Source organism: Triticum urartu, chromosome 2A (genome assembly GCF_056163025.1).
Source record: "Triticum urartu cultivar PI428250 chromosome 2A, HENAU_Tu73, whole genome shotgun sequence".
NCBI lineage: Eukaryota > Viridiplantae > Streptophyta > Magnoliopsida > Poales > Poaceae > Triticum > Triticum urartu.
The window spans coordinates 588663439-588689459 of record NC_141874.1 but is presented as its reverse complement, the minus strand read 5'-3'; the positions used below and the strand labels follow the sequence as shown (position 1 = coordinate 588689459).

At 45.7% G+C, this 26021-nt stretch overlaps 2 protein-coding genes across 16 annotated transcripts; one reads left to right on the top strand and one right to left on the bottom strand.

The window, feature by feature from the left end:
* Positions 1-208: 208 nt before the first annotated feature.
* LOC125538961 (uncharacterized) lies at positions 209-14557 on the bottom strand. Of its 15 annotated transcripts, XM_087544446.1 has the most exons (11): positions 13696-14545; positions 13437-13505; positions 12661-13251; positions 12451-12559; positions 11058-11172; positions 10720-10979; positions 10286-10529; positions 5976-6515; positions 4980-5868; positions 4812-4882; positions 209-4253 (listed from the first exon to the last, which is right to left on the bottom strand). In XM_087544446.1, exons 1-3 carry the CDS (start codon positions 14245-14247, stop codon positions 13198-13200), a joined length of 675 nt encoding a protein of 224 aa, XP_087400572.1. In that variant the 5' UTR covers positions 14248-14545; the 3' UTR covers positions 209-4253; positions 4812-4882; positions 4980-5868; positions 5976-6515; positions 10286-10529; positions 10720-10979; positions 11058-11172; positions 12451-12559; positions 12661-13197. The 15 variants fall into 15 exon arrangements, with proteins under 15 accessions (XP_087400572.1, XP_087400576.1, XP_087400571.1 ...); XM_087544450.1 differs by lacking the exons at positions 209-4253; positions 4812-4882; positions 4980-5868 and adding an exon at positions 12199-12264 and having other exon boundaries at positions 5885-6515; positions 12648-13251; XM_087544445.1 differs by lacking the exons at positions 209-4253; positions 4812-4882; positions 4980-5868 and adding an exon at positions 12199-12264 and having other exon boundaries at positions 5885-6515.
* An 8123-nt stretch (positions 14558-22680) lies between these two features.
* LOC147986086 (uncharacterized) lies at positions 22681-25344 on the top strand. The gene is made up of 3 exons (XM_087541868.1): positions 22681-22870; positions 24146-24165; positions 24280-25344. The coding sequence occupies exons 1-3, from the start codon at positions 22681-22683 to the stop codon at positions 25342-25344; spliced, it is 1275 nt and encodes a 424-aa protein (XP_087397994.1).
* Positions 25345-26021: the final 677 nt, after the last annotated feature.

Below are 26021 nucleotides of genomic sequence, written 5' to 3'. Positions count from 1 at the left end.
ATGTTTATTTCCCTTTGCTTGTTCAAAAACAAAAAGGCTGCACGTACTACTTCCTGCCATGCATTTCGAAACATGCAGAAAAACAAAAAATCTCAAAAGCTGTAACATTCTAAATAATAATACTGTGAACATGAATATCAGTTACCTCTGTTCGCTGAATAACACTGAACATGACTGAAGAACAATGCAAGACAGAGATGACTAATCATGAAGCTAATAACTGAAAGCTGAATGACCAATGATAGAGAGAAAGATGACTGAATACAACACTGAAACAAAGATGTAAAAAATAAACTAGTGACCTTGGCCTTTTGTGCTGATAGACCTTGGCCTTTTGTGCTGATAGACCTTGGCCGTGGACACAAGAATCCTAAATTCAGTTAATGGTTTACAAGTGTCTCTGAAACCTAAACAGTACAAGTATCTCTGAACCTGAACAAAGACCTTGCTGTGTACATACACTTCTGTTTAGTACTCAAACTAGATTATACCCAAACTACGGACCTGCCTTCTCCAGTTATTCAGGGATAGCTGGCCAACTATAGACTGGCATTTAGTTATAGCAGTGTTCAGCTGATGTCAGAAGGTGACATGTCGATAGCAGTGTTCAGCTGATGTCAGAAGGTGACATGTCGTACAGTAGTCGAACTGAACTTTGATGATCTCTCAGAGATTGACGCAACTTGCTCTCTGGTATTGTGTGTCTTCTCACTATGTGGTACCCTAAAATACTTACTGCCTTTTCAATAAAAAATTCAGCAATGGTCGACACCTGTCTTCTATATAATCAAGCGGTTCTTTTATTTTCAGAGAAATATCGAACAATTCTGGTTGTCCCTAAGTAACATCTTCAAACTCTGAACCGTTCAATTAAATAACACCCTGCAAGAAAAAAAAATCAGGAACTGAGAATGACCCCGCTGTCACAATTGACAAGGCGAACCAAAACTCAAAATTGCATCACTCAAACTTACTACAGTAGTATAAGAAAAGAATGGCTAAATGACAAGACTGGCAAAAATTAAATGACAAGGGCGAAAGATTGAAAGAGTGGTAAGTCATATAAAAAGAAAGGATTGAAGAATAATAATGAGGAAATGAGAATTAGTACGAGTACAAAAAAGCAAATGAAGTAAAGTGAGAGATATAAGACAATGAAAAAAAACTGGATAGAAAATTTGAAGAACTGAAGAAAAAAAAACAGTTTGCAAAAGTGCCATATATCACAACTGAAAAGCATGGACAAATCTGAAGAAAGAAAGTAATGAAACACCGAATGTAACACTGAACAGTACTGATAATTCACCTAGGAACATATAGAAACCGAAGAAAGATTAAACTGACCAAGAACTAGGTTCTAGCTCACTGACTGATAAAACACTGAAGAAATAATATAAGGATCTCCTGCAATTCATCAAAATCTGAAATGTATGAAAGGACAATGATGCAAAAGAAGAAATTTGTTACCTTATTCATCCAAATCATAAAAGTATGAGAGGCCAGTACAACACTGATACAAGTTAACACATGATCCATGGTATAGCGAATCCATTCCAAGCCTAAACTCCAAGAAACTGAATAATAGCTAAATGATACAAGCTCATAGAAAAAGGAGCACTGATCCCATGATATAATTTATGACACTTCCATTCCATCCCTAGCGCGAGCACACAATGTGGAACTTGCAGCGCTATGCTGGCTGACCTTTCTTCTATATGTAGTAATACTGGTCTGAAAACTACTTTCATCTGGTCTCTGACCGAAAACTAGATAGGAATAAGCATGTAAGATCCAATATGAGTACAACTAGGGTTAACTAATTATACGTAAAAACAAACTATAAAAAACTGTTGATAAATGAAGATTTACTAAAACTAAGAATGACTAAGCATTCTGTATGGCCTAGAACTAAGAGTAACTAAGCAAAAGAAGATCAAGGAAAAATTATACTTGAATAAAATGAAGAAAATTAGAGGAAATTTGAACAATAATGACTGAATAAAACAGATAGCAGAAGAGAAAAGAAGACTGTAAACCTAATAAGTGAACTACAACGACTCAAGATGACAATCGAATGACTGAAGACCTAATAAGTGAACACATTAATGAAAAGGCTTTCGCTAGCGTGACACTGAAAAATTCGTTGCACGTGTGCCCTGGCTTTTAGAACCATAATTTTAAAAAAGGCATAGCCTCATAATCGAAACCAATTTAGGCGTTGTTTGGACCATGAAAACTTTTCTCATAAATCAGGTTAATTGGGAGCTCTAGATATAAACAAATACACCTAGATTAAAACAAAGAATGAAACTGATCGACCTAAAAAATGGAAGACTGATACGGTTTAATTTTAAAAATACACAAATTGAGCAAAAAATCTGAAAGGAACTGATGAACAAGATTGAAAACAATAAAAGAAAAACTGAGGAATCAACACACAGATAGGGTTAGTTTTTCAAAACTAATTAATGCAAAAACAAGACTAATAAACTAACATTTACTAAGAAATAAAAAGAGGCTTAAAATCTGAAAAGTAAATACACTGATGAACTAACTAACATAGAGGACAAAACAAGACTAATAACTAATTACTAATGACAAAATCGATAAGAAAGACCATGGACTGATCAACTAGAAGAAGATGACAGACAGAAAATAAATACAAAGACTAAATGATAAACTAAATACAAACACACTGACATATGAATGATAAATAATGATCTAAGAAAAGATAACTGAGAACTAAAAACAGGGAGAAAGAAACAATGCAGATGACTGATAAATGAAGAATGATATGGAAACTGGAAAATGCTAAATAGTAAGGCAAAATAATTATAAATTATAACTAAAAACTAAATACACTGATGAACTAACTAACATAGAGGACAAAACAAGACTAGTAACTAATTACTAATGACAAAACCGATAAGAAAGACAATATGGACTGATCAACTAGAAGAAGATGACAGACAAAAAATAAATACAAAGCTGAATGATAAACTAAATACAAACACACTGAATTATGAATGATAACCAATGATCTAAAAAAACAGATAACAGAACTAAAAACAGGGAGAAAGAAGGCTGACAAAAAAAATGATAGATAAGATTGGATTAAACACAAAAACACTGATAACTAATGATTTTCTGTATTACTGCTAAGATTGAATAAACTTGAAGCAGTTGGGTGATTTTTTTTTACTAAAGACTAAACAAGATCAGATCTGGAGTGCAATACAACTAAACAAGGCTAAAACATGAGCACTGCTCTCCCCGCAAGTCTCACTGTTTTAGAAACCATCACCAGGACCTAAGTTGGGTTCATAGCATCCCCTAGACGACCTCTGCCCCATAGAAACCACAACCCTTGCTGCTGCAAAACGATGAGAAACAAAAAATATGATCTCACATGGAAGGATGGGAGTGAGATTTCAGGTAACACTAACCAAAACACAAACATAATCTCGGGGGGGGGGGGGGGGGGGGGCGTGAATCCTGGACTGCAAAAGGTCATATTAAGCTAGAAAAATAGTGAAAATACCCGCACAAAAACATGACAACACATACTGAACTAGCCCACAAGGGGGAACCTCCATGTGATTTACCAAGTTCGATTTCGCCCCCAAAAACTAGAAAACAAAATCTGAATGTATATGCTAAAAAGTACCATGAAACAAGTATCCATGCATGCTCAAAACTGAATAACAACAAAAATGTATAATGAAGCAAATAAAATAAAAGGGTAGCAGAGGAGGACGGCGACCACTGCAACCACCAGGAGCCCATGGGAGAGTCCATCACCGGACTAGGCTAGCTCCCTGCCACTCTCTGAGCTAGCCTTTGTTATATCGTAGACACTACCTCCCTATCTCTTTCAGCTTGGCTTGTGCAATTCTGCTTTAGATATACTAGTGGAAGATCCAAGATTTGCTATTTGCTATAGTACCAACATGATACAACTAACCATATATACTAATATGATAGATGCCACACGCACCATGTCATATTTGGTGCAGATCCGAAGTGCTAATAGTGACTGGGCTGACTGGATTATTTGGATAAGTTTGCGTGAACTAGAAGGCCTATGTGCAGAATCTTTGCATCAGTTTGTAAGAAAGAAGAAAGCGGGACTAAGCAATCACTAACAAAGAAAGGAGTACTAAGCAATCACTAACTAAGCAGACATGAGACACTACTCACTATGCAGCAGCAGGAGAAGCAGCTTCTTACTCCAGCGGCCCAACCTGCAACGCCTTCTCGCCAAAATTGTCATGGACAAATTGAAAAAATGAAAGTAATCAGTGAAATACTGAAATCAACATGGAGAATAACTGGACTGATAAATGAAGAATGATATGGAAACTGGAAAATGATAAATAGTAAGGCAAATTAATTATAAATAATAACTAAAGAATGAAACAATGCAGATGACTGATGCATAGTGATACTGACAACTACTAAGGCTGAAACACTGACATGCATACTCGCTGTACAAGCTTAATGAGCGAGAAACAGGGGCTTGTGTGAAAAAAAAACTTGGGAAAGGTATAGGGAGATAATAAAATGATGGAAGACCTCAGACTATGGGATTCAGGGTACTGCTTATAGCAAATTGCTGCAGATTTTCATATGTGCAGAATGTCACACAAGACTGCAACATTCATGGACACCATGAATCAAAACAGAACATCTAGTACCTAGAATATGTATTATACTATCTTTACAAGATAGCATGACTTTCACTTTTAAAAAAATAAGCACACGGTAGCATTTCAGTTCCATTTAGACACAACAAAGTAACAAAATGTCACCTCACATAGCATTGGTGTCACCTTCTTTTTAATTAACTGCCGCAGACTTGCAAAACTGAACTCCAATCAACCTGAAACAGCAGAAAGGGATTAGGACTTGATTGCTGCAAATTTGCAAAACTGAACCTGAATTAACCTATAAAAATAGAGATAATTAGGATTTGAGACCTGCTTGTGTTCCAGGGTTCAAAAAGAGAGAGGGACAGACACCAAGACAGAGGAATGAAGCGCCATAGGAAGAAGGGAGGGAGAGGGGCGACATGTGAGGAACAGAGGGAGAGGGAGGCGTGCCATGGGAAGGGAGGGAGGGGCACCATGGGAGGGGAGGGAGAGAGAGAAGGCGCCATGGAAGGGACACGCATGCTAGGGGAGAGGCAGCAAACGGAGAGAAGAAAGGGAGGCCCCCGCCGTAGGTCGGCCATCGGCTGGAGCACGTTGTCAGATTTGGGTGGAGAAGTGACCAGAGCCTCCACAGGGCCTCGGAAAAACAGAGCGAATCGGGCGCGGAAATGACCAAAACGGATCCACAGATACGCACCGAGACAAAGTGGGCCTGAAAAAATCACCAGACCAGCGCAGATCACTGAAAAAACGACCTGACGCCAATTTGAAAACAGATGACTGATTTTTAGTAAAACTGTTGTTTTATCCCCCAAAGAGTATCACCGCTCACAACACCCCTACTAGGCTCTTTATTATTGAATATCAATATCCCAACGGACACTTACAATGTCATGTGGCTGAAGCAGCCAAACATGTCTGCCAAATTTCTACTTATACTTTCATAAATAAACTTAAGCTTCAAATAACTGCACTACCCTAGCACGAATTTCTTTGATAATTGCTGCATGATGACCTCCTGTTCCTTGTGCTGTCTCCCACCATCAAAGGAGATGAAAATTTTGGTTAGAAGATCTTGCGCCAACCCATGTCCACATCTGGTGAGGGGATGGATCCGCGTTCTGGTGATGACAGATCCACACAGCTTGGTGACGGTCTAAACATGCGAGGTAGCCTGCCCACCGACAGTGGCAGAGACAAGGGGGCGAGCAGGGGCCTGAACTCCCCAACGATCGAGCGAACAATGAGTATTTATTCAAAGAGTTTAGAAATGTCAGTCAAAACAAGACCCAAAATACAATTCGGTGAAGCTTGACGCCATACCTGGCATCCCTAATTACATTCGTTACCAACCAACCAAGGCGCATAAACCTGGCCTCTCATGACCCACACAACGAATTTTATCTACTAACCGCGAGTACATTTTTTTTTTCTTTGTCTGTATGGTGTTCTGTCAAGTAACCATCCCGGCCTTCAGTCTCCCTTTCTTTTGTTTACCTGTTCTCTCTTGTTCCTCAATGGGAATAGATCTTTTTTGTTTTTCATGGTAGAATCAATCAAGTCAGCAGATTGACCTTCACTGGTGGGATTAGCTGTTCCATTACTGTCTAGCCAACACTGTTGATCTTTGGGAGGACGCTGATACCTTCCATGGCGCTGGATGTACATTACCATTGGTGCCAGCACACCGTCACAAACCAACTAGTGGGACTAGTGTCCAGCACACTGTCAGTTGCCTGAGAAAATACTTCTCTATCAATAAGCTTGTCGATTAAGACCCCTGCTGGTAGATTTCCCAGGTTTGCTTCTTCCTTCTCGCATCATTCTTACATACCTCTGCAGCATTGAGTACAGCACGCTTGTCTGTTGCAGTAAAAATGATTAGAAACAATGCAAACCAAATTTTGAGTACTAAAGTCTAAAAGGCTCATTAGTAAATGCCATGTTCCATGATATACCAAGGGACCATAAATTGATGACATGGTTTTTGTGCTACCAAGAACACCTGACACCGTTGTTTTGAAATTTTTAAATAAGAAGTGTGTTCGAAAGTTTAACTCCGCCTATCTTGTTTCAACATAGCCGGTCCCAAGCCCGTGTAAAGGAGGAGGGTTGTGATAGGCTTGGCGAGCCAACGTGAAAACTCAGACACTTTTATGGAGATGAAACCCAAAAGATTTTCGTTGGGGCGTAACCCTCTCAACGACGCGCCACATCGGAACCTAGGTGTGGTGTCAAATGGGCAAGTGTCGGGCGGCAAGTGAGCAAGGATCAGGTCATCGCATCCTTAGTGGCGCGGTACATCAACGCCCCGGTGTACTGGAAAATGAGCAAGGGTCTTTGCATTTGACTCGACGAGTGCGAAGGGTAAGGAAGCTAGTCGAGCCTAGGAGGATCCGCTTACGTAGCTGGCACGTAGGGTCCCTGATAGGTAAGCTTCGGGAGCTAGTTGATACAGCGGGGAGGAGAGGTGTTGATATCCTTTGCGTCCAAGAAACCAAATGAAGGGGACAGAAGGGGAAGGAGGTCGAGGATACCGGCTTCAAGCTGTGGTACGCGGGGACGACTGCAAATAGAAATGGAGTAGGCATCTTGCTCAACAAGAGCCTCAAGCATGGAGTGGTAGACGTCAAGAGACATGAGGACCGGATTATCCCAGTCAAGCTGGTAGTTGGGGACTTAGTTCTCAATGTCATCAGCGCGTATGCCCTACAAGTAGGCCACAATGAGAACACCAAGAGGGAATTCTAGGAAGGCCTGGGGGACATGGTCAGGAGTGTAACAATTGGTGAGAAGCTCTTCATAGGAGGAGACCTCAATGGCCACGTGGTTACATCTAACACAGGTTTTGAAGGGAAGCATGAGGGCTTTGGCTATGGCATCAGGAATCGAGAAGGAGAAGATGTATTAAGCTTTGCTCTAGCCAACGACATGATCATAGCTAACACCCTCTTTCAAAAGAGAGAATCACATCTAGTGACTTTTAGTAGTGGTCAACACTCTAGCCAGATTGATTTCGTCCTCTCGAGGAGAGAATACAGGCGTGCGTGCCTAGATTGTAAGGTGATACCTAGAGAGAGTGTTGTCCCTCAACGTAAGCTCGTGGTGGCTAACTTTTGCTTTCAGATTTGTGTCCAGTGGGATAAGCGTGCCGAAGTCGCTCAAACGAAGTGGTGGAAGCTCAAGGGGAAGGTAGCTTAGGCGTTCAAGGAGAGGGTCATTAAGGAGGACCCTTGGGAGGAAGGAGGTGATGCAAACAATATGTGGATGAAGATGGCGACTTGCATTCATAAGGTGGCCTTAGAGAAGTTTGGAGTGTCCAAGGGAGATAGAAGAGAAGCTAAAGATACCTGGGGGTGGAATGATGATGTCCAGAAGGCTATTAAGGAGAAGAAAGATTGTTTTAGACGCCTCTACCTAGATAGGAGTGCAGACAACATAGAGAAGTACAAGGTGGCAAAGAAGGCCGCAAAGCGAGCTGTGAGTGAAGCAGGGGTCGGACGTATGAGGACCTCTACCAGCGGTTAGACACGAAGAAAGGCGAAAGAGCCATCCATAAGATGGCCAAGATCTGAGAGTGGAAGGCGAGGGATGTTGACCAAGTCCAATGCATCAAGGACGGAGCAGACCATCTCCTGGTGAAGGACGAGGAGATTAAGCACAGATGGCGGGAGTACTTCGACAAGCTGTTCAATGGGGATAATGAGAACTCTACCATTGAACTCGGCAACTCCTTTGATGATACTAGCAGGCATTTTGTGAGGTGAGTCCAAGAGCCGAAGGTCAAGGAGGCTTTAAAAGCGATGAAAGGAGGCAAGGCAATGGGCGCTGATTGTATCCCCATTGATGTGTGGAGAGGCCTCTGAGACATATCTATAGTATGGCTAACTAAGCTTTTCAACCTCATTTTTCAGGCAAACAAGATGCCAGAAGAATGGAGGAGTATATCAGTACCAATCTTCAAGGACAAGGGGATCTTCAGAGTTGTACTAATTACCATGGAATTAAGCTCATTAGCCATACAATGAAGCTATGGGAGAGAGTCATTGAGCACCGCTTAAGAAGTATGACAAGCGTGACCAAAAATCAGTTTGGTTTCATGCCTGAGAGGTCGACCATGGAAGCCATTTTCTTGGTACGACAACTCATGGAGAGATAGAGGGAGCAAAAGGACCTACATATGGTGTTCATTAAATTAGAGAAGGCATACGATAAGATACTGCGATATGTCATGTGGTGGGCCTTGGAGAAACACAAAGTTCTAGTAAAGTACATTAAGGACAAGTGTTTGGACAAGTGATGGCGACACTGATGACTTCCCGATTAAATTAGGACTGCACCAGGGGTCAGCTTTGAGACCTTATCTTTTCACTCTGGAGATGGATGAGGTCACAAGGGATATACAAGGAGATATCCAATGGTGTATGCTCTTTGCGGATGATGTGGTTCTAGTCGATGATAGTCGGACGGGGTCAATAGGAAGTTAAGAGCTATGGAGATAAACCTTGGAATCAAAAGGTATTAGACTTAGTAGAACTAAAACCGAGTACATGAGGTGCGGTTTCAGTACTACTAGGCATGAGGAGGAGGTTAGCTTTGATGGGCAGGTGGTGCCTCGGAAGGACACCTTTAAATATTTGGGGTCTATGCTGCAGAAGGATGGGGATATCGATAAAGATATGAATCATCAAATCAAAGCCAAATGGATGAAGTGGCGCAAAACTTCTAGCATTCTCTGTGACAAGAGAGTGCCACAAAAGCTACAAGGCAAGTTCTATAGGACGGCGGTTCAACCTGCAATGTTGTATGGCAGTGAGTGTTCGCTGACTAAACGGCGACATGTTCAACAGTTAGGTGTGGCGGAGATGCGCATGTTGAGATGGATGTATTGCCACACAAGAAAGGACCGAGTCCGGAATGATGATATACGAGATAGAATTGGGGTACCGCCAATTGAAGAGAAGCTTGTCCAACATCGTCTTAGATGGTTGGGCATATTCAACGCAACCCCCAGAAGCGCTAGTGCATAGCGGACGGCTAAAGCGTGCCGATAATGTCAAGAGAGGTCGGGGTAGACCGAACTTGACATTGGAGGAGTCCGTAAAGAGAGATCTGAAGGAATGGAGTATCACCAGAGAACTAGCCATGGACAGGGGTGCGTGAAAGCTTGCTATACATGTGCCAGAACCATGAGGTTGCGAGATCTTATGGGTTTCACCTCTAGCCTACCCCAACTTATTTGGGACTAAAGGCTTTGTTGTTGTTGTTGTTGTTGTTGTTGTTGTTGTTGTTGTGAAGTGTGTTTGAAAGTTTCAAAAAGAAATCCTAAACTTTAATACGTAGAAATACACTTAGCAAAAAATTGTGAAAAAAAGTATATCTATTTGCCTTCTGCGGAAAAAAAGACAAGGATGAAAGGCTAAAATAGAAATTATTTTTGAATCGTTTATAGCGCATGGACAGGCCATTAATGTTAAATTTTGCATGAAAACATACAAATACACATACTACTGCAATATACACCCTTTCAGGAAGTTTTTGCAATTCCAAACACCTTTTTGGAGCCAAGCTCACATGATCTTTTCATATAAATTACCCTATTGTTACTTTCCACACTATAAACTGAGAGGTACCTCAGGTTCTGCAGTAGGCTTGAAGACTTTAACTCCATCATTGGACAAATTTTTTGAAGGTTCATCTGCAACGCGTGCAATCCCTGAACCATTTCTCTGTGCAGAGGAAGATTATCAGATCCTTTTGTAGACGAGACATTCTTCTTATGTTGAGCATCAGGTTTTCATTGCATTTGCCTACCCTCTGTAGATTTTGCATGAACGCTATGATCTTTTGCTGCTAAGAGATCTGCAGATTAATTTCCTGTAGGAGATCCAAAGAATAGTTATGCTCCAGTTAATCATAGTGGTTGGGAAATAACTTTTTTTAGTGTTTCTATTTACGAGCAATAGGTTTTGCAGGCACCTCAATCCACACATATATGTTATAATCATAACAAATGATTGTCTCCAGATAAGGAAAAAAAGGCAGCAGAAGAAGTGGTAACACTTACCTTGAGAGCAGCAGGTACACCAATTGTCAGTACTTTCAGATCATCCCTCTTGTTCCCCTTTAGGCCAGCAGCATATCATAAATGGTGAGTAATGATGTATTTACCCTTTTCTCGAGGTTGATACCACTTTTTCGAATCACAGGAAATATACTAGTAATCTTTCTGAGCACAATAAGGGCATTTCTGATTTCCATGTATTCTTTCGATTCCATACATTGATTAAGCACCTTGGTAATTCTTCCACTTCATTTTCAATGAACCTTTCAAAAGCAAATAAAAAATGTTCAAAAACATATGTAAATAATGTACAGGACAACATAAAATTTTGGATATCAGACCTTCACTTATGATTTTCTCTGTTAATTCAGGTGGCGTGAATAAAATATAAAGAACAAAGTAGCAGATGACAGTAATAGATACTAGGGTCCATGAAACCATGCTGAATTTATATACCTGGATTCAAGAAACAGAAATGTCACCAAGAAAAATGGGCAGATGCATATGAATAAAAAGTATATGCAGTGGATCATTTTGTACATGTACATGTACATTTACACATTATTGAAAACTTGCAGGTATGAACATTTCACTAAAGAGGTAGCCACTACACTTGTGTTGCACAGCTCACATGACCAAATTTTCAGCTCAATAAAGCCAACAAGTCTAGCACATGCAGCACCAGCTGCACATCTGAAATTCTAAAAAAACTGCATGATAGGACAGCAACACAATTCAAGAACCGAACCACAAGACGTTTGGCATGAGAAGCAACACCGGGCTTCCTTACAAGAATGAGCTATCTTGCCACATTTTTGCAAATGCAACAGAATGCGCTATCTTGCCACATTTTTTGCCACTGTAACAGCTTGAGCTATCTTCACACATTTTTGCAAATGTATCGACTCAGATACTACAAGGAGTAGAAATATTTTATTCCTATATGTCCTCTATGTGCGGAATTAAGGGGAAGTATTCATATATAGGAACTAGCATGCTCACACAATGTACTATTTTGTGAGCATTGGAGACGCCATGTGAATTTGTGAAGTTCATTTGAAAAATTGTAAACCCATTGACTAGTCCATCAATATCTGATGTGCCAAAAATTCACCCTAAAGAGTTAAGAGTTGGTTGCTAAACATAGTTTTGTGTACTAGTATATTCCTCACAGTAACTCCTGAACTAAGACAAAACTGAATTTATTGTTTATATGCACATCTATGAGGCCTCTGTTGGGGACATATGTAGTGCAGAAGCTTTTGGTTTGGGTATCAAATCAATGTGAGAAATTCAGAAAATGTTCGCAATGCACTTGTGAAAAAGTTGTAAATGTCAATACATAGAAAGGGTTCATTTTTGTTTCTTTTTAATATAATATATACTTTATTATTTGAAGTTATTTTAAAAGGTGGCAACACTCCATAAACAACATAATAGATATATTTTCCAGGTTGATTCCATGCCCAAAAAGAACCTTACTTGTGCGCCAGATTGTGCTTTTATACTACAAATCACCCCTAGGAACTCCTACGAATTGCCATCACCCTACATGCAATTTGAGTACAACTTAGTCCTAAAATTTTAGAAATGGCGATCTAAGCACAAAACAGGCTATCTATGTTTCGAGCACTATTTCTACAATTTTTAGGACTAAGTTATACTGAAGAAATGACAAACATACATAGCTAAATTATGTGATAAACATAACTTCAAACAGTGTGTAAAGCATACTTTAGAGAACTGAGGATAAGATACACATTGACTATTTTGATATCTGAAGTATACAGCAAATCCCGGCTTATTACCACATTCCGGCTCATATATTTATTTATTCATCACTCTGCAAAAAGTTGTATTATGCAAAGTCAGAAGCACTAAAACAACTTAGTAAACATCAGAAAAGCTATGGTCAAGTGTGTATAGCACACTTGAATCGAATACCGATAAGCTGCCTTCCAGTAGTAGGTCATCTTCAGTGTCTCATAAAGAAATCTTCCAAGCCTGCAACCCTCATATTCTGTACAAAACAGATCATTCGCTGTAGTGTCTTGCAGATGAAAACATCTATAAGAGTCACCGTGTTGGAAAATGGAGTCCCAAATGCATGCCTTAATATAGCACAATACACAGCATCCTGCATGCTTAATACACATTACATAACCACACCAATACCAAGGTCCAGTTAGTCAAGAGAGCAGAACAAAATAAGGAGGGGGGAGGAGCACAGAGGATTTTGCAAGTTTAGACCACTACTTAGATATGTGTTCGGGAATGAGCAATAGTAGATAATTGCAAGTTTAGGTTCATCTCTTGGAAGCAAAGAATCCCACAGTCTATTAGTAGACTTGGTAAACTGTTTATTTGACCTTATGATGAAATAGAGAAAGGAGACTTGATTCCTCACGAAACCGTATAGTCCGTGCAGATCAAAACAGTGAAGGGTGAAGCTTTTCACTTCAGGCCATAGAATCAACCTATTCATCTAGACATGTTCTCAGTGTACAGTATATCTGCCATTTGGTGAATGAGTTCCTGCATGGTACATCATATTCATAAACTTCAGATTCATACAATACAACAAGGCAGCAATAAAGTTTCGACATAGCCAGCAAACCTAAAGTACAACAAGCTCATGCGCACATTCCTTTCTTCAGTTGATTAACCACACACAACATTGCTAACTAAGCTCCACAAGGGAAAGGGCTGGGAATACTCACGTCGTGCTCGCTGAACTCCTCCTGCATCGTCTCCATTTCTACAAATCCGTGGCACTTCTGCGGCGGCACCTGCGCAACCCAAACCAACACAATCATCCAATAGATGTGTAAAACCTAATCAGGAGCTCACCATTGAGCAGAACAAGGGGTGACATGGTGCTGACGGAGTAAAAAGCATAACATCGCCACAATTGTGGGCATGACAGTGGCTTCTGCAAACAAGGTTCAACATAAGCCGCAAAGGTGACGGTGGACTTACACAACAGCGCGGCAGTTTTGACTGTTTCTTCCGCCGTCTCATCCTCTTTCTCTCATGGGCATTACAACAAGCACCTCGCGGGCATGACAGCGCAGTAGCAGCAACGTATTGTCCAGAGCGCAGCAGTCCAAGTTCCCGTCCCCGTCCTCCCCGCGAGCTCCGAACTCGGCGGATCACTGCCGTAGGCAGGCACGCCGAGCTCGTCGACGGCGTGCACGCAGTCGCAGAACATGTTGAGGACGAGGGCCGCACCGAGCGGAGGTAGTCGCGGAACGGTGCAGGAGCACGAAGGAGGAAGGAGGTTGGGGACCTCGGTGGCGTCCGGAGCATGTGGAAGCAGGGGCCGGCCCGGGCTCTCCTTGCCGCGGCCGGCGACCACCGTGGTCGTCGGGACGATACCCCGGGACTCCAGCATCCGCTCGAACGCGTGCAGGAAGTTCCTGTACACCTCGTGTCGCCATCGAGGGCGAGCTTGAAGGGGCGCTTCCCCGGAAAGGAGGGCGGCGCGTCGCCCATGTCGCGGAAGCTGGAGGCGGCGATCAGCGCGTGCATGCGCGCGCGGGGGTACTGGTTGACGGCGAGGACCCCGCGGGAGGTGGATCTCCGGGAGCGGCAGCACCCCCTCCTAACTCGACGATGGCTCCGGCTACCACGGCGATCATTCCGCCGTGGTCCCGTAGTCGGCGGTGGTCGCGGCTCCCTCCCCGGCTGTTGCTGATGCACGCAAGGTGCTTGTTGTAATGCGCGCGCGAGAGAGAGAGGGGGTGGGCGAGAGAGAGAGAGGAGACCAAGTCAAGCTGCCGGCGAGGACCTTTCTTGCCTAGTCAGCTCCGACTGGTGGGGGCCGCCAATGGATTCCGTTCCGTCCGCCGGACGTCGATCCACCGGCGGCGGAGGAGAATCAGAAGGGGAATTTTGCAATTTAAAAATAAATTTCAAAAAAATCCAAAAAATTAATCCCCTCGCACAATAAACAAATAAATCCAAGGAAATTGCCAATTAATCAAAAAATAACCGGCCAGTTATCCATAACCAAAGTAGAATTCCATCATATCCCTAACAGACATCTAATTAAACCCAACACATGCCCATAATCCCTGTTTGACCACCTCAAAATAGAACACATGCCCATAATCCCTGTTTGACCACCTCATCAAAAGGAAAATTAAAAAACTAATCCTCGTTGACTTGGCGTCCGGTTGCAAAGCGTCCTCGCTCTTCAGACTCCAATGAAGGCCATGGGGTTCCGTCCCAGCCAGTCGAGCGAGAATGCCTGCAGTACAGTAAAAAACATGAAGTTAATCTGCAAACAGAAAAAAAACAATGAAATTGTGCATCGCGTCAACACAAACTACACTCTAGTGCCACCGTCTACATGTTCCGGTGAGTACCTTGCACAGGACCGAACAGAAGCGCTCCGCGGTGCACCGGAGACAATGTCCCGGGCCGAATCCGTGTGGGGTGTCCCGCGGGTCTGGCACTATCTGCACCGCGTACTCTACCTCGCCCTCCTCGAATCCATCTAGATCCTGGACCTGAAAGACCTGGTTGTTTATGTTACTACAAGAGCTAGCGGAACAGAAACCCCCCGTCCTCAGAGGGTCGTTGCACGACCCGCACATCTGGTCAACTGCGTCATGGTGCGATGTGCGCCGACGCAGCGGCACATAGCGATCCGCCCCGTAGTTCGCACGCCGTACTCTGTCGAACGTGTAGCCGCAGTCCTTGATGTCTGCGTACAGGATGGAAGGTCCGAAACCTCGCTCCAAGCGCCGGACCTGCGATACACGATAACAAGAATGTTTCTTGGGATCAGCAAAAGAACACGGGGGCACAAAGATGAACTGCAAACCAGCAAGAAAAGAAAAGTTCGCAAGAACACGTACATGAGCATAATGGATTCCCTCCACGTTAGCGTGGTGACGCCCGACGTGCGCCGGGCAGCAATGCGAACAGACTGCCCTCAGGCAGCCTGTGCAAAAGAAATCTGCAAGGCACCTGTCCCCGAAGCGTACGCGGCGGCACAGGAACCTGAGGTACGGAGGAGCCTCCTGCTGCGCCATGCCTACGCTACGCGTCGCCGGCGGCAAGAGAAGAGTAGGCTAGGCTTGGTGTATCTCCTTCTCTCGCTTTGGCTTTTGAGAAGAAAAGATCAAGAGACGGAGGTGAGAGACGGAGGAAGGCCAATATACGTATATTTATAGACAGGATGAGCGCTACGGCTAGTTAGGGGTTTTTTTTTTTGACGGGCTACGGCTAGTTAGGTTAGTTCCAATTCCAAGCCAATCTAAATATAAAGGAAAAAAGAGGTACACGAAACAAGCACAAAACAAACTACACATTCGAACAATATAATGTAGTCAGAAAATCTACTAAGGGCATCTCCAAGACAGACCCCTAAACCTCCCGTAAACGTTTAGACCACGCTGTCCAGATCATGGAAGCCATCTAACGCGGTCCCGCGTCAGTCCACGGGATGGTCCGGTCGCGATTTCTCCTGCAAAATGGAGATAAAAGTGGGGGAGGTTTGCAGACATCCGGATACACGAAATGTACGAATGCGACACCGCAGGCCCACCAAAAACCCTTCCCGGACCGCGCGATTCCGTCCTCCCCATTTTCTCTCCTTCCTTCTTTCTCTCTTGCTGTCACCACCGCTCCACCACCCCGGCCACCACGCCACACCCTGAGCACTTCACCCCTGATGCACTATTCGATGACCATTTTCATCGGTGTTTCGGATGCGCAAGATTGTCTTCGATCGTTCGTACCATGGCATCCGGTTGTATGATGACTACTTTATCCTGAAGAAGGACGATGTGGGAACGATTGGCTTCTCTGGTTATCAGAAGTGCATGGCCGCACTCCAGATGCTTACATATGGCACGACCGCTGATTCGTGGGACGAGTACCTACGGATGTGTGAGAGCACATGCGGAGATGTCATGGTCAGGTTTGCAACTGCCGTGGTCGAGGTGTTCGGACCTCAGTACCTACAAGAACCAACTATGGCAGATACCGATAGGCTCCTAGCAATCTCAAAAGCAACACTAGTAGAAAAAGGGTCAAATGTGAGACACATTAGTCCCGGTTTGCATTTGAGCCGGCACTACCATTAGTGCCGGTTCAAACGGCTAGGCGGGAGGATATCTTTAGTACCGGTTCATGCCACGAACCGGTACTAAAGGGGCTGGGGCCCGGCCAGCCCCTTTAGTACCGGTTCGTGGCAAGAACCGGTAGTAAAGAGGTTGTGGCAGGCTGATCTTAGTCCCACCTCGCTCCCCTAGCAAGATTTTTACCACCTTGAATATGTTACTTCTCAAACTATCACAAGCACTTGGTCTTCATTGAACTCTATGTGTAGAATTTGTGGTCGCAATATGAGTCTTCACCGGTTTCTAAACCGTTGAGGACTCATACTGATAATTCAGATTGTACACAAAAAGATCATTGATAATCAATGTATTTTTTATGTATATTTTTACATGTTTACGCCCTCACTCTCTCCACTCACTCGGTCTCCCCCTCAATCCCCCCGCGCCGGTCCTCCCCCGCCGGCCGCCCCTCACTCTCTCCACTCACTCGGTCTCCCCCTCAATCCCCCCGCGCCGGTCCTCCCCCGCCGGCCGCCCCTCACTCTCTGCTGACTTAGCATCTGTTACACGGGTGCTTCATTTTTTTAAACTTATTTGAACTCCAGACTTTTTTGCGTTCCGTATGCACCATTCAAAGCGAAGTCATCGATTTTCAACACGTTCTGACATCATTTTGTTGTTTTTCATTCATTTACCGATTTGTTTAGAGAGCTAAATGACCGTGAAATTGAAAATCACTACAAAATGAACTCTGAAAATGTTGAAACTTGGCATGGTATTATCATTTCACCCACATAGCATGTGCAAAAAAGTAGAGAGGGTTACGGCAAAAACTGGACACACTTCATGTATAAACTGGACAATCTCTTTTGGAGTATCAGGGTTTCGGACGAGAACTCGTCTGTTACACGGTTACTTCATTTTTTTAAACTTATTTGAACTCCAGACTTTTTTGCGTTCAGTATGCAGCATTCAAAGCGACGTCGTCAATTTTCAACCCTTTCTAACATCATTTGCTCTTTTTAGTCATTTACCGATTTGTTTAGAGAGCTAAATGATCGTGAAATTGAAAATCACTACATAATGAACTTTGAAAATGTTGAAACTTGGCATGGTATCATCATTTCACCCACATAGCATGTGCAAAATAGTAGAGAGAGTTACGGCAAAAACTGGACATACTTCGTGTACAAACTGTACAATCTCTTTCGGAGTATCAGGTTTCGGACGAGAACTCGTCTGTTACATGGTTACTTCATTTTTTTAAACTTATTTGAAGTCCATAATTTTTTTGCGTTCAGTATGCAGCATTCAAAGCGACGTCGTCAATTTTTAACCCTTTCTGACATCATTTGCTCTTTTCAGTCATTACCAATTTGTTTAGAGAGCTAAATGACCGTGAAATTGAAAATCACTACAAAATGAACTCTGAAAATGTTGAAACTTGGCATGGTATCATCATTTCACCCACATATTATGTGCAAAAGAGTAGAGAGGGTTATGGCAAAAACTGGACGCACTTCGTGTACAAACTAGACAATCTCTTTCGGAGTATCAGGGTTTCGGATGAGAACTCATCTCTTACACGGTTACTTCATTTTTTTTAAACTTATTTGAACTCCAGAATTTTTTTGCGTTCAGTATGCAGCATTCAAAGTGACGTCAACAATTTTCAACCCTTTCTGACATCATTTGCTCTTTTTCAGTCATTTACCGATTTGTTTAGAGAGCTAAATGACCGTGAAATTGAAAATCACTACAAAATAAACTCTGAAAATGTTGAAACTTTGCATGGTATCATTATTTCACCCACATAGCATTTGCAAAAAAGTAGAGAGGGTCACGGCAAAACTTGGATGCACTTCGTGTACAAACTGGACAATCTTTTCGAAGTATCAGGGTTTGGGACGAGAACTCATCTGTTACACCGGCAATTCAAAATTTTAATAACTTATTACAACTCTGGACTCTTTTTTTCGTTCAGCAGGCGCCATTCAAACCCACGTCATCAACTTTCAACCCTTTCTGACATAATTTGCTATTTTTAATGCATTTACTGATTTGTTTTGAGCTAAATAGCCCTGAAATTGAAAAGCACTATAAATAAACTCTGAAAAGCACTACAAATAGAAGAAAATAAATAAAGCAGAAAAAACTATATAAAAAACTATTCAGAAATAAATACAAGAAAATAAATAAAGTAGAAAAGAGAAAAACTATATATAAAAACTACTCAAAATAAATAGAAGAAAATAAATAAAGCAGAAAATAAAAAAATACTCAGAAATAAATAATGCAGAAAAGAAAAAACTATATAAAAAATTTGTTGGGGCGCTGCCCAGTGGGCCTGCCAGACCTCGGGTGTGCAAATTCAGGCCCAGAAGGCCCAGCAGGCTCACAGGGCAACGCGCCATAGTTAGGCCCAGAAGCCTGCTATACAGAGGAGTTCGAGGGAGCAGTCGCGGCTGGGTTTATAAACCAGTGCGGCTGCCCTTCGCCCGGCGAGGTGGGACTAAACTTTGCGCCGCTCGCCTGGCAGCGCACCACCTTTAGTACCGGGTCGTGGCTCCAACCGGTACTAAATGGGGGGTCTTTAGTACCGGTTGGAGCCACCACCCGGTACTAAAGGGGGTGCATTCCCACCACTTCGCTTGGCCAAAACAGACCTTTAGTACCGATTGGTGGCTCCAACCGATACAAAAGGTGGGTTCTATATAAGAAAACACTTCAAAAAACTTCGTCAGTTCGTTCTCCCTCTGCTTCTTCTCATCTGCCCCGTCGCCGCCCCTGTCGCCGTCCGTCGTCGCCGCCCCCATCGCCGTCCCCGTCGTCGTCCGTCGCCGTCCCCTCTGCCTCGCCGTCCCGTCGCCCCGCCTTCCCGTCGCCTCGCCATCGCCGTGGCCGTCGCCCGCGCTGTTGTAACATCCCAAATTTTCAATTTGGAATGTTATACATAGATCATCATGCATATCATATTTTCTTGCATTTTGGTTGATCCTAGAAATTTCACGCAACTCAAGGACCCTCGGAGAGAGTTTTCTCAAATTTTGAAAAGAGGATCATTTGATTTATTTATTTCATCTTCAATTATTTTTCCAATATCAAATTATATGAGAGGGAATGATATGACTTTCCCAAAATTTAGGAAAAATGAAGATTTAATGAATAAATCAAATTTGATTTTTCCGGTGTTGTTTACATTTTATTTGGATAGGGAAAAATGCGTGTTTTCAAAAATTGCATTTTAGGCCCGGAGAGAAAAGTTCATTTTGTTCGACTCATTTTTAGGAGTCGGGGAAAATTTACTTTAGAAATTTTGGAGTTCGTTTAGTTTTCTTTTCTTTTGTTTTTCTGCGCGCGTAACGATTTAAAAAAAATCCCGCAGGCCCAGCCGCCTGGGCCAGGCCCAAGCCGCCGCCGCCCCAGCCTCCCAGCGCGCGCGCCAGCCAGGCCACCGCCCGAGCCGAGTCCTAGATGGACTCTGGCCGGCGCCTCCTTTGCCCCCTCCCCCAAGCAAAGTCTCCCCCCCTCCTATATATACTACTCCCCCCCTCTCCTCTCTCCACCCCAAGCCGCGCCGCCCTAAGCCGCCGCCGCCCCAAGCCGCCGCTGCCGCCCTAAGCCGCCACCGCCCCAAGCCGCCGCCGCCGCCCTAGCCCGCTGCCGCCGGAGCCCTCGCCGGAGCCCCTCGCCGGAGGTAGCCCTAGATGGCCTTAAGCCATATTTATTGTAACAAGTTTTCTTTTGCGACATCGATGTAATAAGTGTGTGATTGCCACTCTGCTATAAATCCTTCGAAGTACTGTGTGGTGTCAGCATTACTGATCCAGGGATGACACCGGAACACAGAGACTTGATCCATTCGGGTCGGGTCGCTACAGCTGTGAGCCCCTCTCCCCGGCCCCTCTCCCCCCTCCAATCGAAGCCGCCGCGCCGCCGGCGCCGTAGGTGCACCCGCGCGCGCGCGCACGCACACACACAGACACACGATTCTGTTTTTAGTTTTTTCTGTTTTTTTTACAAATCTTTTAGATGAATTAATTAATTAGATTAGATTAATGTCAAATAGTATATAGAAATGTTATAAATGTTATAGAAATGTTAGAAATTTTAGAAATGTTAGTTTTAGCTAGATGAATTAGATTAATTTCAAATTGCTATAGAAATGTTAGCTTTTAGTTTCTTATAATTTTAGTTAGAAATTTAGAATTTGCATATAAGTCACAATCCAATCATTTAAAAAAAGTTACTTTTGCGGCGTATAGCATTTTTTCTTGACGATGCCCGACCCGCATCCTCGCCGTCGACCCGTTCGCGACGACGTCCTGCTTCAGAGGACCCATGTCCGGGACTGGGCTCCGCCGGGCTGGCACTGGGAGGTGCTACCTTCAGGGGCACGCCGCTTGGTGAGGAACCCGGCCCCGGGTCCCGTCGTCGACCCTGATCTCCTTTGGTGGCGTTCGTGTGGGCCACATTCGGTGTAGAGGGAGCCGGCCCCGCCGGAGGTGGTGCGTCGCCGTGTCAGGGAGGAGGACGAGCACATCCGTCGCTACATGGCTGCTACGGACGTCAGGTTCTCCAATACCTGGCGGGTTGTTTGGGCAGATGATCGGATATATGATCCTGTGATGGTTCCTTCTCTTTGGGTGTCCACTGCCCGTGCCTTAGGAACCGCGAGTGACCTAGATTTGTCTGTACTATTCGATCTTTATTAGCTACCTAGCTAGTGATGTATTCAATATATAATATTCGAGACGATGTATTCGAGATTATATATATTATTAGAGATGATGTATTCGAGATTATATATTATTCGAGACGATGTATTCGAGATTATATATTATCCGAGACGATGCATATTATGTACTATGATTCAGTTTTTCCTTATTGATTGCATCCATGCATTGTAATTTGAATACTAAATTGTTTTATATTTCTTCTGAATTAGTTAAATAAAAGCTATGGCGGACAATACCGGCAGAGAGGGAGAAGATGCTCTGTTCGAGATCATACGCAGCCCTCGCAGGCCAGATGGTCTGAATGAAGCAGATGACAGCTCCCAATAAAGCAGATGCTGTCGCCGCTGCCATCATCGAAAGGTCGAGCACCGATTTCGCCTGGCCAGATCTGAGCAATCCCAAGCCGTCGGAGCAAGATCGAAGAAGATGAAGCCAAGTTGTTGGTTGGAACCGCCACCACAGGAAAGTGAGCTACGGCCGCTGCCAAAGAAGGCACCGGATGTCGCCGGACGTGAGAGCTACGGGACAGGTGGAAGACGGGGTGAGGTTGGGTCTGGGCCGAAATAGATGCGCGTAGGCGAAGCGGAGGTGACCAAAGACCCGAATGAACCAGGATCTGGAGAGGAGCGCAGATCAAGGCCGTTCGGACCGGTGCCACAGTGATGCCGACAAGCCAAGGAGCCGGAAAGGGGGCGCAGCTCCAGTAGCAAGCCAGATTCAGAGCCGCACCGGGGTGGATGCTGGTCAACTGAGTCACTTGTAGGGGTTGGAGCAGAGCATCAGATATGCCGGCGAGCCGGAGGAGCCGGAAGGGACGCAGCACACGCGGAATACCGGATCTGGAGCCGCACCGGCCAGCCATGGAGGGGGTTGGGGACGCGTCCATGGCCGCCGGGCCGAAGCCACACCTGCAGGGTGGAGGGGGCGCGTGAGGGAGCTCACACCAGCCACGCACCCGGCCGGCGTGCTGCGGGAGGCAGCCGTCGCCCGGCAACCAGCGCCGCCAGAGCACCCATAGCTTGGGGGTGGGTGAGGGGCGGGGGACGCCGCAACAAGGGGAGGCACGTCGGAGGAGAGCCAGGACACGGCGCGACCGTGCCTGCCAGCCTCCGGCGGCGGGGATGCGGGGGCGGGCGGTGAGGACATGGAGGATGGGGAGAGCTCAGAGAAGCAGCTCGTCGGTGAAGAACAGCCCCGACGCCACCATCCCAGGGCTCGGCGCGGCTTCGCCGGCCAGCCCTCCGGCGGCGGCGGCGCGGGAGCAAATGGACGGGGGGCTCCGGGCGCTGGCGGCTAGGGTTCCCCCGTGTCGCCCGATGCGGGCGACGCGGGGGTCAGGCGGTATGCGGCTTCCTCTCACATGAATGCCTAATGGATGACCATCTTTGATGTAAAGTCGGATGCATTTCTTTGTGAGGTCAATTGGTGTTGCTGCGAAAAGTATGTGTGAAGCTATAAAGCTAACTAAGTGTGGATTTAATATTTTGTAGAAGTTACATTACTATCGGTGTTAAAGCTCGTTCCATGATTAATGCGTAGAGCGTCTTTGCCGTGGCTCCGTCCAACGATGCTTCCGTTGCAACGCACGGGCATATATGCTAGTGTAAGCTAATCAGAGGATCCCCAAATGAAGAGACTAGTATTTTCCTCGTCTGATCAAGAAGATGGGTGGAGAACGATATATTGTTGTCAGAAATTCAGAATCGAACATGGGCAACACGACCAAGATGAATAAAATCTAGAAGGAACATGAATTCTAAGGTCTTGATTATGTGAACAAACTGAAGATTTTTTCTTTGGCAAAGTTCATAGTTCATATGCGCTGTACGTCTGAATTTTCTTGTGGCCAAAAAACTCTCGGGACAAAGTGATGTCTTTGCACTTCAGGTGAATTTGTCGTGAATTTTCAGAGCAACATCCACATATCTGACATATCAAATAAGATAACAATTTGAATAAATAATATGATAGATTTCATATATAAATAATGATTCAAAGATGTTACTACACTGTAGATTGCTAATGTAGAACCTGAATGAAACGGCAGCTTTTAGTTCTTGTGGGGTATATGACTTTAGCATGTTAGTGTTGTATGTATAGCATTCAGATTGCATGAGAGACGTATATTATTGTGTAGCAGAAACCTATATGGGCAGGGGCAGAATCAACGCTTCAAGAAGGGGGCTGCGGGGAGATCCCGGTACTGAGAAGGGAGGCGGCATTGAGGGCTACGGAAATGTCCTTGCCAACACCCACGGCACCAGCAGGCGATAAATATCAAATATCAAGGTCTTTGACGATGGTAGATCACAACAACGAGCTCAGTTGTTGTACACAGATTTCTTCAGGAATGTTAATCAATATTCGAAATATCATCAAGAGGAGGTCGTCACTGTTTTGAACCGAGTGAGCTGCAAGGTAGAAAAAATACTAATAAGAACTATGGTGTACATTTGCATGGTTCATATTGTTAGCAGAATATGTACTGGTGTGTGTATGTATGCGTAGTCACCGCATGATCTCTCTCTCTGAGACGTGCTTTGCATCGTGGGTTAGTGGAGCTGGTGGCTCTCACACGTTCTCTCTGAACTGCTCTTGTAAACTGTATATATGCAGCGTTAGATGAATGGAAGCGGGTGAGTTGAGTCCTATTCCTCGTCAACATGGTACCTGAGCAGGACCTGCACAATCCCTTTGGGCAGAGCTCCGCCAACCCTTCCGCTGCTGCCATGGAAACCAACCCAGTTTAGACCCCACCCTCCTCCCTTGCTGACGGCGACGGCGACGCCGGCGCTCCTCTGCAGCCGCAGCCCCCTGCCGCTTCTCCTCCAGCCGCAGCCACGCCGACGCCCCTCCGCATCGTTCCAGTGGCGCCGGTTGCGGCGCCCGCTCCGACTGCCCTTGCCTCCTCGGTTCTCCAGACCGTGGACATCCGCCGCCACGTCCTTGTCGTCCTCGACCTCACCGTCGAGAACTATGCTCAGTGGCGCCGCCACTTCGATGCAGTTCTCGGCATGTTCGGCCTGCGCGACCACGTCGACGCCGCCGCCGCTGAGTACTCCACTGACCCAGAGTGGGTGATGGCCGACCATGCCATCGTCCACTGGTTGTACGTGACGATCTCCCCCGAGCTGCTTGATGCTGTGATGGAACCAGAAGACACCGCGCTCTCCGTCTGGACGGCCGTCGACGACATCTTCCGGGTAAACCAGCTGTCTCGTGCGGTCTACATCGATGCCGAGTACCACGCGGTTGTGCAGGGCGACCTCACCATCATGCAATACTGCACCAAGCTCAAGCTCTACGCCGACCAACTGCGCGATCTGGGACAGCCCGTCACGGAGACGCGCCAAGTCTTCCACCTCCTCCGCGGCCTCAACCGCCAGTACCACAACGCCATCCCGCACATCACCGCGCGCGTGCCGCTGCCCACATTCCTCCAGACGCGCTCGTTTCTTCTCCTGGAGGAGCACCGCGCTGAGCAGTTAGCACGTCAACAGGCTGCCCATGCGCTCTACGCTGCACGCTCGCCCGGCCCTGCGCCCACCCCGCCTGCACCTGACTCTGCTCCGTCGGGCGGCCGTGGTCGTGGCCGCCCACGCAAGCGTGGCCGCGGCAACCGGGGGGGGGGGGGAGGGGGGGCTCTTCCTCGTCATCGCCTGCCCCGCCTTCACCACGGGCGCCGTCTCTACCTGCCCCGGCGCCGGGCACAAACTCCTGGACCGGCCTCGTCCAAGCGTGGCCTATGCCGTGGCGCGCTCCTGGCTCCGGCGTGCTTGGGCCGCGTCCCGGAACTCCAAACCAGCAGGCGATGATGGCCATGGCGCCGCCCTACCCCAACCCGTACGGCTACGGCGGCGGCTCCTCCACCGTACGGTGCTGCTCCTGGCGCGGCGGCCGCACCCAACCAGGCTCTGGACATGGCGTCCCTACAGGCTGCGCTGCACAGCGCCATCGCCGGCCCTTCCTCGTCCGGGAGCAACTCCGACTGGTACCTCAACACGGGTGCCACCACACACATGTCCGCGAACCCCGGTACACTCTCCTCCTTGCGTCCATCTTCCACTTCTGCATCTATCATCATTGGCAACGGTGACCATCTGCCGATCACGCATGTTGGCACCGGGTCTATCATCACTAGCACATCACCTATTCTTCTTCGTAACATTGTCGTCTCTCCCTCCCTCATCAAAAATCTTCTTTCTGTTCGACAACTTTGCCGTGACAATCCAATCACTGTCGAATTTGATGAGTTTGGCTTTTCTGTTAAGGACCGCCGCACCCGGATGGTGATTCTGTGCTCTGACTCCACCGGCGACCTGTACCCCGTTGCTGGTGGCTCTCCGACGCGTCAGGTTCGGCACTTCGCTGGCACTGCCTCCGTCGGCCTTTGGCATCAACGCCTCGGGCATTCGCATGATGGATCGCTCTGGAGCCTTGCGTTCGACTGCTCCAAGTCTGCGCCACACTCCTGCCGTGCGTGTCGCTTTAG

What these genes read in the sequence shown, in the direction of transcription:
- LOC147986086 (XM_087541868.1), top strand. Translation starts at nt 22,681, where the DNA reads ATGGGGAGAGCTCAGAGAAGCAGCTCGTCGGTGAAGAACAGCCCCGAC. An exon ending in GGCGACGCGGGGGTCAGGCG is followed by an intron (nt 22,871 to 24,145) that starts GTATGCGGCTTC and finishes GTATATATGCAG; the next exon opens with CGTTAGATGAATGGAAGCGG. An exon ending in CGTTAGATGAATGGAAGCGG is followed by an intron (nt 24,166 to 24,279) that starts GTGAGTTGAGTC and finishes AACCCAGTTTAG; the next exon opens with ACCCCACCCTCCTCCCTTGC.
- LOC125538961 (XM_087544446.1), bottom strand. Translation starts at nt 14,247, where the DNA reads ATGCACGCGCTGATCGCCGCCTCCAGCTTCCGCGACATGGGCGACGCG. An exon ending in CAAAACTGCCGCGCTGTTGT is followed by an intron (nt 13,506 to 13,695) that starts GTAAGTCCACCG and finishes TGGGTTGCGCAG; the next exon opens with GTGCCGCCGCAGAAGTGCCA. An exon ending in AGGAGTTCAGCGAGCACGAC is followed by an intron (nt 13,252 to 13,436) that starts GTGAGTATTCCC and finishes TGTACCATGCAG; the next exon opens with GAACTCATTCACCAAATGGC.